This window comes from Salvelinus sp. IW2-2015, linkage group LG16, assembly GCF_002910315.2.
Source record: "Salvelinus sp. IW2-2015 linkage group LG16, ASM291031v2, whole genome shotgun sequence".
Taxonomy (NCBI): Eukaryota; Metazoa; Chordata; class Actinopteri; order Salmoniformes; family Salmonidae; genus Salvelinus; species Salvelinus sp. IW2-2015.
This window is the reverse complement of record NC_036856.1, coordinates 1,496,547-1,510,832: the sequence shown is the minus strand read 5'-3', so window position 1 is coordinate 1,510,832 and position 14,286 is coordinate 1,496,547. Positions and strand designations below refer to the sequence as shown.

At 42.0% G+C, this 14,286-nt stretch overlaps 1 protein-coding gene across 3 annotated transcripts in view; it reads left to right on the top strand.

Annotated features, from left to right (window-relative positions):
- ttll7 (tubulin tyrosine ligase-like family, member 7) overlaps positions 1–14,286 on the top strand; it is a 125,424-nt gene that overhangs the window by 72,507 nt on the left and 38,631 nt on the right. For all 3 annotated transcript variants that reach the window (XM_024004537.3, XM_024004538.3, XM_024004539.1), the window contains 2 exons: positions 6,373–6,467; positions 9,216–9,363. In XM_024004537.3, the coding sequence (XP_023860305.1) occupies positions 6,373–6,467; positions 9,216–9,363 (243 nt within the window). The remainder of the gene's footprint in view (positions 1–6,372; positions 6,468–9,215; positions 9,364–14,286) is intronic.

Here is a 14,286-nt window from a genome sequence, read left to right as displayed (position 1 = left end):
CATTGTTTCTCAAGTCTTTCCAGGACCCCAGTCACACTGGAGATGTTAAGCCAGCATGACGAATAATGTCAAAAGCGGGCGACGGGAGAGAATATTCAGGGCGCACAGCGAGAGGACGAAAAGGGAGAATATACATGCAAACTGTCCCGTAAAATTATTTGGCATGTCTATCCCACAGCCGGAGCCCCTGGGTGTGAGCATATTTATTGTTTAAGGAATTATTAGTGGGTTTTCTCTGTCCGGGAACACTGGCCTGTGGACCACTCGTCGAGTTCGGCCCTCATTAAATCCTGTTTTGCTCTTTTTCTGTGTGTGTATGTGATCAAAAGAAAGACACCTGGTTTTCCAAATAAAAGGAACAAGTGTTTGCAGCTAGCAGGAATCATTCCTGGGCTGGACTTCAAGTGGCAATCTATTACCTATATATAGTGCAATACTTTTGACCAGAACGTTATGGGCCCTGGTAAAAAAGTAGTGTATTATATCAGGAATAGGGTGCCATTTGGGATGCAGTCCTGGAAGGTCGCTGTGAGGATGACTCGCGTCTCGTGCCACGGCACCGGTCTCCAGCTCCTCAAAGACATCCGGGAGCTCCTTAGGGCAGCCTCTGCATGTTTTGTGCATGCAGAACTCCTGTGTTTGTGTCTGTGTAGGGGTTACTCTTTCTCTCCAGGGTAGCCACTGCGACCTGCTCTGATCTCTCCCATCATCAAACCCATCCTTTCATACTTCAGGAGGAGCTGGGAGGGACTTGACACTTGTAAAACACGCAGCAGACCCATAACAAAATGGGAGGTGGATAAAAGTACGAAAAAAAGCTCACACACACAAAAGTGTTTTGCCGCCTTTGTTGACGCGGCTGTCTGAAAGAGGTGCTGTGTGAGAATTTGAAAACACACACTCACGCCATATGTACACACACACACACACACACACACACACACACACACACACACACACACACACACACATAGTGATGAGTGATGTCACTGCTCTCCAATGTGAAGCACACTCATTACAGGGTTTGTTTGTTGAAGGCTGCAGCGTAATTGCCCACCTCCCTCCTCCTTCTCTCAGCCATCCCACCATTTCACCACCTCAGGGGCGTGTCGCAAGGAGTGATTGGCAGCTAATGAGGCGGGCGTGCTTTGAGTCAAGCGTGCTGCTGGTGTTTGGGACGGGCAACAGCTCCGGCCACCACCCCCCCCATGGTGGTCAGGCGAAGCTTGCTCTAACCCCCTCTCCGATTGTTTCAAGATGAGTTTGGTTCGCTTGTCCCTTCCTGAGAGCCTATATAACCAGACATCCTTTCTACTGCTAGGGGGGTGAATGGAAATGATCTGCACTGGCGAGCGTAAACAAATACTGCAGCTCTTTTCAAGGCACGCACAAGCACACACAAACAAACACACACACTTGCTCGCTCTCTCTCTCACACACATACACACACTTTGATCTTCTGCTGTTATCCTCTACGCAGCGCGAAGGCTACTTCCCCTCCTTGCCGCTGTGTCCAGTCCAAAGTTGTCTACATCAAAAGGCAGACACATCCAATAGTGTCCCTAAAATACAATACCCTAAAATACCTCCGTATATTTTCATTTCAGAAACGATTAATAAGTAGGTCGTAGTTGCATAAACTTTCATTAAAATGATATTTAATCTGTGAAGATAACATTGGTTATTTTAAGCCCTATTTATTATATTATATCATATTTGTATTTATGGAGCTAAACATACATATTCATAAATGTAGGAATGTGAAGTGTAATATTTAGGGGATAAAGGAACAGTGCCCTGCATACTCTTTTTGTTAGAATACCTCTGCTCTATAACTTGAACAAAGCTTTGAAATACATTTTGTTCCTTAAATATTCAAGGTGAATTCAGTGTGATTAAGAATGAATTGGCATGCTCCTTTTCCTCCTTTCAAGACATTTCCACCATCTTGATTTCCAAGAATTCAAAAACATACATATAGTTGTATATATTTCATTATATTTGAGTTTCTTAGTCCCCAAATATATTTTATTAATATAAGTTATTAATATAAGCACTGATTTAAATCCATTATTTTTGATTCCTGTAATATTTTAAATGTTTATGAATAATATGTACCTTCATGCCCCTGCCTATTTATTCTCCTATGGAACTCTAGAGGGCAGTATTCACCTTCCAGCTGTATGGCTTCATAAGGGGTTTATTAAAGCAGCAATCAGCAATTTGAACAATAACAAATCTAACTCGCCACCTCTGTTTTGGGAAAACCTGATGAATAGGGCTGGAGAAATGTAACCACTCTCAAATTCATTGACATATCTATGGATGTAAGGACCATGATTTACAAATTATAGTTTTAACCATGTTTTGAGGTTATATAGTGTTTATTTACATTTACTTTGTTTACAAACATTGGAGTGAAACAAGCTTATATTTTGGCTTCTGATGGGGTACGACAGTTGAAATAAGCCCATGAGCCATTTGTTATATTCTTCAAGAATCAATGGGTACTTTTCGTTAAGTCCAAAACTGGATGAAGCAATTGCAGATTGCCCCTTTTAAAGAAAAATTACAATGATCCATGGGATCTGTCTGTCTCCGTCCATAACCATGGCAAAACTAAGTTAGGTGATTTAAACACTTTTTTTTTTTTAAACATGACTATTTCACAGAATAAGCATCAAATTAGGAATGTACAGGTCTGGTATATGGGCCAGTTGAAAACGAGCACCAGCATTTAGTCATTTATCATCAGGCTGCGAGGGCAGCAACCGTGTGTGTGTCTGTGTTAGCCTTGGACAAGCATGTGTACAAGCCATTCAAAACGGGTCGAGACAGGTAACTTTTTGTGAAGTGTTGGTCTGGTAAGTCCCAGGACCTTTAACATGCTCTGGACTGCTCCCACTCCCAGCTCAAGTTTCTCTGTCGGAATTAGCCATTATAAATGCCACAAAGGAATAAAACAGTAATTGAGAAGGCGGCGAAACCGGAGCCCCATTTAACCGACCGACCAGCTGGATCACCGCTCTCCCTTTTTGCCTTTGTGCTGCAATAACAGTCCATTCTGGTGGCTGTTGAACTGCGCCGATATCCCTGAGTGTTTGAGGCCGTATCGGAGTTCGAGAAAGCCAGGGTTTGTATACACTAATGCAGGCATAATAAGGCGGGCTAATCTTACTGAGAGAGATTAATCACGTCCGTGCATTTCAGTGTCTGCAGAGTATTTAAACACAAACACAATGGGAGTTGAGCACGAGCACTGATTCATTGATCCATTAATACGTATATTATTATAGGGCTCTCTCTGCGCTATCCAATGCCCTTAAGGCCCTGTTCAGCTCACTGTGAGTCAGACAGCTATGTGGGGAGAATTTGTACTTTTTCTCTCATTTTTATTTTGACTGAACTGTCCAAAATCCATCCATCATATGAATTCGCCGGGTTGTTCTGTGCGCCCTTCTGTTTGTGCTTTAAGGTTAATAATCGGGATCATTAAAGCACGAGTACATCAAAGTCGATTCAAACCAAATGGTTGATTCACGTGGGGCTAATCGCACGCAGAACGCCCGACCACAGAGTTACATTTTACATGTGCCTATAGAAACGTTGGCAGGTTACTTATGCATCAAAGACACGTATCCAGGTGCAAGAAAAAAAAAGAGAGAGAGAGACATTTTCCTGGGGTACGTAACTGATTCACTATGTACCTAGCTGACATTCACTCTGATCCCAACCTTTAAATTGGAAGAATTGAAATCGACCGGGGGGAAATAAATAAATAAAACGATGATATAAACATGTGTGTTTTGTTTGTTCTCGTTTGCTCTCTCACTCTCTTGCAGTTGGATTGATATATTCAGAGTTGTCAATGCGAATTTGGGGAAGAAACTCAAAGGGTAAAACGTGTAATCTTTTGTTTTTATTGAATGCCTCTTGGAGCACGCGCTCTTTAAGCCCCTGACTGAGACACTTAAGGAAATCAGAGTAGGATTTTAGAGGCTGCGGGGGTTCATTAGGCCCAGACTGGCCTGACTTCCTACCTCAGAGCAAGAGAAGAGGGAGAGAGAGGGAAGGAGATTGAAAGGAAATAAGGAGAGAAAATAGACAAAGTGAAGGAGATCAACAGAGAGCGAGAGAGAGAAAGAGCGAGTGTGTTATGCTGCCGGTCTCCCTGTGATAGATTGACACCACAAATCACACTGAAAAATTAGACAAGCTAAGAAAAACGCAGCCGCGATTACCAATGGCAACTGCACTAACCATACAGCATACAGTACAGTACATACCCCCATGCTCTCTTTGTGTGTGTCATACACTATGTGAGGGGCATATAAATGAAAATCACACTTTTCTCCCTTTCTCTTTCCCATTCTGTTCTCTCTTCTGAAGGTGGGACATGAGGCTAAAATCTCCCAGGCACTGGGAAAAACATAGTTGACTGAGCGGGAGAGAACACTGGGATAGGAAAAGCTAAATGGCTGACACTGTAAATCTATGGCACCTCCTGCATTGTCAGACCTTGATGAGTGCTCTTTGTTGGTTTTTGCGAGGCTGGGCTATCTGTGGGTCAGGCGAGGTCGCTAGCTCTTTACGGCTACCTCAACCCAGTGTGTGTGTGTGTGTGTGTGTGTGTGTGTGTGTGTGTGTGTGTGTGTGTGTGTGTGTGTGTGTGTGTGGTGTGTGTGTGTTGTGTGTGTGTGTGTTGTGTACGTACTTGTGTGAAGGGACAGCTCTCCGATGGTACTGTGCTCAAAGGGCCCAGGGGCAACAGGACCTGGTAGGGTTACGGCCGCTACAGTAAATTCATTGATTTAGCTCACTGTTGCCAACCCTAGCTACATTACGCTCAGTGGTGCATGGAGCCTAGGTTGTGATGTAAATATGATCTTACAGCAGCGCCCCCTAAGCCCTGGCACACATCAGCAAGCACCTTTGTGCTGGGGATTAGTGATTGGCCGGGCCAGGAGAGAAACGGCGAGCCTTGGTACCTAGGGAGCATTTCCAGTGTTTCTGTCTTGGGGCCATTTGCTGACGTAAATACAGTGTGTCGATTGAGCTACAGGAAGTAGAATTGAAATGAACTGACCCAGTGTGTGCACCTAGAGGTTTCCCTTTCTTGTTTGTGTAAGCGGAGCATTATTGAAATGTCTGTGTGTGTGTGCATATGTGTGTTTTCTCAACCTAACGCTAAGCTAGTTGCACCGAATGGTGGCAGTGCTGTGTGTATGAAAAGGTAAAGAGGTGGCGCGAACGTGTCACCGGGGGAGTAGTGTTATCTCGTTGTGGCGCTCAAGGACTGAAACCTGATCCCGCCGTTAGCACTGGCAGCGCCGCCGTCATTTGAACTCCCTTTTAGGCAGAATTCAATCAGTGTTCTCTCCTTGATATGCTGGCCCCTTTTTTTTGCCGCTCACAATTCCCCCACCATCTGGGGATGAGAACTTTTGTCATGTCAGGTATAATGCGTGATATCTGAATCCGTCACCCCGACTGACAACGTTTTTACCCTTTTTCCTTTTTGAGAGAAAGGAGGCCATTCTTAAATTTTGCTAGAATGAAAACGAATGATATAGGGCTTTTGTGAGTGAATCCTCTGAACGTTTTATCCCATTCATATGGCTTGTGCTGCTTGTACTGAGCTACTGTACTGTGTTATTGGGCTTGTTCGACATTGTAGTTGACATTGCCGACGGACTGATCTACAAATCATCTAGCATCATAAATAAATACTCCTTATTATTTGTAGATCAGTCAGTCAGGCACAATTTACCCACAATGCTGCACAGGTTTGATGCCCTCAAACACGGAGAGATAAGAGCCTGTTTGTATTGGCTGGAGGTGCCAGCGTCCCATAGGACAAAGGGGGCAGTAGCACGCCATGGACCGAGCTACCGGTCGCTGTCATTGGCTCACAGCGACGGGGTCACGTATTTGGTGACAGCTGCCCCCCCCCCCCGGCCCCCACCAGACAGGATGTGGGATAGGTCAAAGGTCACAGGACCAGGCTCTAGAGTGTCCTCCAACCAATAAACACTAACCCCCTCCCTAACATACACTCACGCACACACACACACACACACGTCCACCTCCCTCCTCTCACTAATCTCCCTAAAGTGCACTAGCGAAAGACCACATTGGAAATAAGTGTTGAATAATTTTGCATAATCCATTCTTATAATCATAAGAAACACAACATAAAGAGGGATGTTACAATATTATCCTCTGGGCTTTGTACTTCATCCTCTGGGCAACTGTACAATGTCTTAAGACAATAAATAAATCAATTCAATTCAAGTGTTGCCCATAGGTCATGTTTTTTCAAATTTTATTTCACTGTTGATTTATTCAATTTTTTTATATTCTCTCCCACAGATCAATCGAGCGCCGAGCTTCGGGACCGATCAGAAGATTGATCACGACGTGAAGAAAGGGGTCTTGCTCAACGCACTGAAACTTCTCAACACCAGGTAGGCCGGTAGATGCTGTGTAGCAGCAACACTTCTACAATATCATCCGCACGGCCTCCCGAGGCCCATTATGAGTTCATCAAAAAGCATACGCTGAACTTTTGCATGGCCAAGGCTTTTGAAATGTTTTCGGTTTTTGTATTGATTCTCTTTATTTCACCACAAACATTTTCAATTCTTTTGATGGTGCGCACGATCTACCCCTCTTGTTATTCGTTGCAGAGTGATTTCATTAGTATACGAGTGCTTTGTTTACTAGGCGTCTGTATCTTGTTTTAACAACTGCTAAAGCTGCAGTCCTTGTAAAAGTGGGTTACGGGCTGGATTGTGAAAAAAAGAGTTACAAAGCTTAGGCCCTCTTCGTTGTTCTCTTTGTGCATTGTTCAATCGGGCGTTGTGTGTGTTGCTTACAGTATGCTTTATGGTGTACTATGTGTGTGTGTGTGTGTGCGCGTGCGTGTGCGCAGAGTTTCCCCGATATTCCTTTAGCAGCGATGGCCCACCCCTACTAAATTATTGCCACTTCTGCGAGAAAAAAATTCGAAATAAAAATGATGTATGTATCTGCCGAGATACGCTTTTAAATGGCTCAATGACAGGAAGTATATGGGAATCAAATAAAATATCATTTTTTTTATTGTCACGTACACATATATTGTTGACGTTATCGCGGGTGTAGAGAACTGCCTATGTGTCTAGCTCCAACAGTACAGTAATACAAAAACAATACACAGAAATAGTAGAACGTCAGAGTCCGGAATATAAATATTTATGTGTATGATGGTGTGTATAGAAATGATGGACAGTGTATGAATAGAAAAGGTTTGTACAGCAGTAGTTATATAGGATGAGCCTTGACTAGAATACAGTCTATACAGTTGAAGTGGGTCAAACATTATGTAAACATCGTTAAAGTGACCAGTGTTCTATGACTATGTACATAGGGCAGCAGTCTCTAAGGTGCCGGGTTGAGTACCGGGTGGTAGCCGGATAGTAACTAAAGTTCAGGGCAGGTTACTGGGCGGAGGCCGGTTAGTGGTACACACATACACAAATAGGCGTATGTATTCGTGTCTGTGCGTGTCTTTGTGTGTGTGTAAATGTTATTTGTGTGTGTGTGTGTGTGTGTGTGTGTGTGTGTGTGTGTGTGTGTGTGTGTGTGTGTGTGTGTGTGTGTGTGTACACGTTTGCGTGTGTGATTGTATCCATACTGACTAGTTGTGGTTGTGCTGTCCCCGGGCTGCTTTGAGTCTCTACACTGATTGATCATCCCAGACCTGACCTCCAGCTCTCTGCTCTCTCTGTGCCTCTCCATCACATGGCTAAATATAGTGCCCATACACTCCCCATAAACAACAAGGAATGCCACTACATTAGGACTTACACACCGGAGTGGATCAAATACACCCCTACAATAGATCTGTTTACAGCACTGTGTCACAGTGATACACAGTGATGCACAGTGATACACTGAACGCAGCTCTATCCCAGTGCAGTACAATATAAATACCGTATCAGAAGAATTTCAAAAGATCTGTTTGGCAGCACCGTGATACACCGTGATACATTGAACGCAGCTCTAGGTCAGCCCAGTACAGTATAGAAAATCATTAGGAGAAAAAGCATTGTTTAACAGCTCTAGCGCAGTACAGTACCATTAATCCCCGATCAGAGGAATTTGTTTCATTGCCGATGTTTACTGCATTCATAAAGACAAAAAGGGGAGATTTGATTATTTCCCAACAAATAAATCTTGGCCTGGTGATAGAACATTGAAACAACGTCTGGCACCAGACAAACAGTGTATGTTCACTGAGTGAAAGAATGTTGCATTTCTTTATATAGGAATACCTTACCTCTGTAAGGAATGGGCCGTGGTGGCTGGGTGGGCTTGTGACTTTGTTCAATTGGAAAGATGTAGAGCTGTGCGATATGAGAAAAATCCATATTGCCTAAATTGATGTGATAATGATAAATAGAGCGATACGTTTACAATTTTAATGTGCAACAGGTTGTTTTTTATTCTCCTTTAAACTACTACTGCTAGTGCGATGGTTGTCGTCATCAATTGTCCCATAACCATCACCCATATTAGCAAACGTATTTCATTCCAAACCTCACATTTCTTCAGTATAGGCTACTTATTGTAATGAACAATATCAGCAAAATACCTGCGATAAGTGATCGGTATGGTCAGTGTCGATCACTTTCGGTTTAGTCTCCAGCTCTAGAAAGGCGTCAGAAGACAATCCGTATCCCTCCGCCCCAAATGAGCTAGGGTAGTTCCCGGGGAATCCAGGACACAGAGTAACCCCAGTGCCCACCACAGGGCACAATATTACATTTAAAGGGCCAGTGAGTGGCTGAAATAAATTGCTCCCACTGGGTCAGAGAGTTAGGCCCATTGACTTCTTTATTAGGAATATGATTCTGATGGTTCTGACTCCTTCCAACTTTGCTTTTTTCAAAGGCTTTGAGCATTTGATTGGGCCTGTCAGGAGTGTGAGTTTGCACTTTTTTGGATGATATTCATTCCATTACTCCAGGGCAAACTCAAGTGCAGCTATGGTTTTTGAAAGAAACGAGAGAGGCTGGGGGCTTTGCAAGAGTAATCAAATTATACTTTATAGAGTACGTAAATCAATAAAGGTATTGGAGGGAAGCTAAATGAGAGAGAGAGAGAGAAAGAAAGAGAAAGTTTGCTGTTCTCATTGTTCGTCTCTGCTGTGTTGTGGTTTCTTCTCTCAGAGCGAGCGACAAGAAGCGTAACCTGGCCCAGCAGAAGGCGGAGGCCCAGAGACGGCTCTACGGCCAGGGCTCCATGAAGAAGCTCTCGGCCGCCTCCTCCGAGGCAGAAAAACAGCGCCACACGCTGGAGCGGAGGAAAGAAGAACTGGTGCGTAAAAAAAAAAGACTTTGAAAAATGATTGTTATAATTTCAGTAGTAGGAAATCCCTCTGCTTTAGTATTTTTTACGCATAATAATATATATAATATAATATTTACCATTTAGCAGATTATGCACATTGATATTGGAGAGATCATATGGAGAGATCATATTGACATATGGAGAGATGGATGAGATGTGTTAAAGGACAGTAGGCCTAAATAAAACCTATGTCGGCATAGCCTTGACTGTGCCGGTGGCAGCGACCCGAACAAGAAATGTTTTTTTTTATAGAATGAGAGGAACTACTGCTCTTTCCTTGCCCATGTCACTATAAAAGTAAAAGTTTCAGTCGAACAGCGTAACATTTCATTATACATGCGTTCGAAGTAGGCTGGACGAGGTTGTCGCATACTCCAGAGCTAAGTGCCAGGTTTAAGTAGCTAGTGGGTTCCACCCCTTGATTAGTCCATTGATCAACCTTTAGGGTTCTGAACGGAGGGGGCACACGGCAACACAAGCTGTATTTTATTTTAAAAGGGCACGGGGATATCCAAGTGTGGGTGATACATACGCCACTACCCAGGGATGAGTGTACGGACATGTACCGGCGTTTAGCCGATCATTGACTGTAATTTGAGGAACCCTGACTCTCTTCGTAAAATTTCCCACCTGACCTTCTCACAATTATTGCTCTTTGATGTGTAAAAAAATGGGAATGAGGGAGAAAAAATCCATGTTAAATTGGCAGGGCCGGTGTAAAACAGGTGTTGGAGGAGGGAGGACGACGCCTTTCTTTTCAACACTAGGCCTTTTGTGCTTCTCCGCTCTGTGCCTCTGACTTCATTAGTCCGGTTCTAAATAGAGAAAAGTGGCATTCCTTCACTCATTGTTATTACAGATAGAGGTGCATGGGGGGGGGGGGGATTCAGACCCCAAGTTTCTTCCGCATTATTCAATTTTTGTGTATTCTGACCTTGAACTTACGCATGGGGAAAAGCCAGGTGGAGATCAAATAAATGGAGGTATGGCGTAGGTGTATACAGATATGCCATGTTCTGACCTTGACTTAATTCCCTAGTAATTCCACCATCTTTACACAAGTGGAAACCATGAATAAGTTTGAGCACCTGTCGGTTTCAAGTGAAAAAACATTGACTTTTTCCATTCGGATAGAAATCCGATAGAAATAATACTGTTCTCCAAACACTGAAATTTATCAAATTGATAAGAGCTAGGTAAATGAGTAATCGGTTTGGAGAAGGTGATTGTGAATACAAATAGCAGTTGTTTTCGATGATTTTTCCTTATGATCGCTGGAGATTTAAGCGGAACAAGTCATATGGAAGCGAACTGAAAATCATATCAACATGACGTGTATTTCAGCCCCTTCCACAGTGAAATAGGCTATAAATAGCTGTGCCGTTATTCTGAATTTTACAGTGCCTTCATAAATGATTCACACCGTATGACTTACTCCACATTTTGTTGTGTCACAATATCCCATAATGACAAAGTGAAAACCCATTTTTTTGCTAATGTATTGAGAATTAAATACAGAAAATATCTCATTTACTTAAGTATTCACACCCGTAAGTCAATACATGTTAGAATCACTTTTGGCAACGATTAAAGCTGTGAGTCTTTCTGGGTAAGTCTCTAAGAGCTTTGCACACCTGGATTGTACAATATTTTCCCATGTATTATTTTCAAAATGCTTCAAGCTCTGTCAAATTGGTTGTTGATCATTGCTAGACAGCCATTTTCAAGTCTTGCCCTAGATTTTGAAGCAGATCAGCCGCTAAGGAACATTCACTGTCTTCTTGGTAAGCAACTCCAGTGCAGATTTTGCCTTTTTTTTTTTACATTTCCTGCTGAAATGTGAATTCATCTCCCAGTATCTGGTGGAAAGAAGACTGAAGCAGGTTTTCCTCTAGGATTTTTCCTGTGCTTAGCTCCATTCCGTTTATTTTTATCCTGAAAAACAGTCCTTAATGGTTACAAACATAACCATAACATGATGCAGCCACCAATATGCTTTAAAATATGGAGAGTGGTACTCAGTAATGTATTGTATTGGATTTGCCCCAAACATAACACTTTGTATTCAGAACAAAATGTGAATTGCTTTGCCACATTTTTTGCATTACTTTAGTGCATTACATTACTTTAGTGCCTTGTTGCAAACAGGATGCATATTTTGGAATATTTTTTATTCTGTACAGGCCTCCTTCTTTTCACTCTATCAATTAGGTTAGTATTGTGGAGTAACTACAATTTGTTGATCCATCCTCAGTTTTCTGCTATCACAGCCATTAAACTCTGTAACTGTTTTAATGTCACCGTTGGCCCCCTGAGCGTTTTCCTTCCTCTCAGGCAACTGAGTTAGGAAGGATGCCTGTATCTTTGTAGTGACTGGGTGTATTGATACAGCATCCAAAGTGTAATTAATAACTTCACCATGCTCAAAGGGATATTCAATGTCTGCTTTTTTTTTTTTTTTACCCATCTACCAATAGGTGCCTTTCTTTGAGAGGCATGGAAAACCTCCCTGGTCTTTGTGGTTGAATCTGTGTTTGAAATGCACTGCTCGACTGAGGGGCCTTACAGATAATTGTATGTGTGGGGGTACAGAGATGTGGTAGTCATAAAAAAATCACGTTGAACACTATTATTGCACACAGAGTCCATGCAACTCATTATGTGACTTGTTAAGCACATTTTGACTCCTGAACTTATTAGTCTTGCCATAACAAAGGGGTTGAATACTTTTTGACTCGAGACATTTCATCTTTTAAATTTGTATTCATTTGAAAACAATTTTGAAAAACATAATTCCACCATGACATTATGGGGTGTTGTGTGTGTAGGCCATTGACAAGAAAAATCTAAATTGAATCCATTTTAAATTCAGGCTATAACAACACAAAATGTGGAAGAAGTCAAGGGGTGTGAATACTTTCTCAAAGCACTGTAATTGTGTGTCCAAATCATTTGCGGGGATGACATTTGGAGACCCAAGCGATAGGCTGTAGTGCTGAACCTACCGAGTTGATTTATACGCTTTAGAATGTTCTAATTGAATGACCGGGCTTTTCCAAAAAAAAAAAAAAAAAAAAGTTGTATTATGTTAAATATTAGCTACTATTAAGAGCCACGGTCAGTAATACCCACGTACATGTATAACTGTCACTTTAGTGTTACTTTCCTTTCAATTTGTAGCCTACATTTTGCGACGTTCAGTTCTGTCAACCTTTCTTTCCTCTGTTACGTCCGTGTAGTTGTTGTTGAGGGTCGCTAGCAATACTGTATTATATTAGGCTATTAGGCTTCATAGAACATGACGTCTATTTGAATCATAATGGAACTCACACCACAGGTAGCAGGTCAAACCTGGCGCACGGTCCACGACGACTGTCCACGACGACTGTCCCGTTGTTATTACAGTTCCATGGTTAGTGAGGAATAGAGTAGATTTATAGGACTATTATTATTCTTCATTATGAAGTATTATTATTATATTACCCTATTGTGCACTTTTCTCCCCTTCCAATATTCCATGGATTGAACTTGAATGTGGCAACTTTCAGGATGAATCAAACCACTGTATTTGTGATTCATCAATATATTTTGTTCATATATATTACAATATCAGAGTATTTTCCATCTACCAATTGGTGCTGAAACAGAGACGAATATGCATATATTTAATGTCTTTCTTTCATTGATCCCTAATATTTTGAACCCGTCCTCTCAATATATTCTTGTGAGTTTGTTGACAAAATTCGAATGAAAGGTACACCGTATTTAACCCTATCAGTCCCGAGACCCCAGAAAAGGACAGCTTTTCATTTATCTCACATTCATTTAGCCATTATATTTAGCCTCACAATGATGTGTTTCTCCATTTTCTTTTCAGGACAACCAGGGATACAAGTAGAGCAGAAAACAACAACAAACAAACCTGATAAAAATGAAATTATATGAATACTTTAAGTACAGAAATTGTTTGCTCAGTGTGAAATGAATATACAACTAGTCAGTGACAACAGTTTGGAGTTTGTGACAGCAACTGTCCGTTTATTACAGTATTATAGACACTATGTCCTGGGATTTCCTATGATCGTCTATGTAGAAGAACCCTTTGTCTTCTAATGACTCTTGTGTAGCCTGTGAGCTGCATAGAGATAAACGTGTGTGTTCGTATGAGTCTCAGCTTTTCATAGAATGTATTTTAATAGTGTGTAGCTCAAACCATTCTGACTCTACAGACGTTCTTATAAAAAGACTCGGCCCTGGGGCCACTTTGGGATCCGCCATTGTCTCACAAACACAGCTCTAGCTCATCCCCCGTTAATCACACATCACGACTGATGGTTGGTACCAATGATTGCAGAAGAAATAGACAAAACCAACGGTACCTTGAAGTCTGTAGCTCAAACACACAATCTTTAAAAGAGGATGGAAGTCCAAAAATCACGCCAGCACGATGGTGGGACTCATTGGGTTAAAGGTGGCTTGAAGTGGAAATGACATCGATTTTGCACCATTTAAATCTTATTCGAATCTGTTCACATACACCCTCAGAAAGAATGTCATTTTTTGGGGGTTTGTCTGTTGTGATAAGTGAACGTATAGATGTGCAAATGTCAATGTTTTCATACATTCATAGAACGTTTGGAAATGACGTAGACTCAGGTATTTGTGAAAATGCAATCGTATTATGAATGTGAAAGACATGCATTTGAGCAATTAATAGACACCGCGGTCAATACAAACTCAGTCTTGTCCAGATCCGGACTCTACACAGACTGGTGCGCCATAACCAGTCACAGCTAGAGTAGGCCTGTCATACAAATAGGCCATGCCATACGAGAATGTGCCATTCACGTTGATGTTGCACCGCGCCGGGCTGTGTTTACCGGCAGCAGA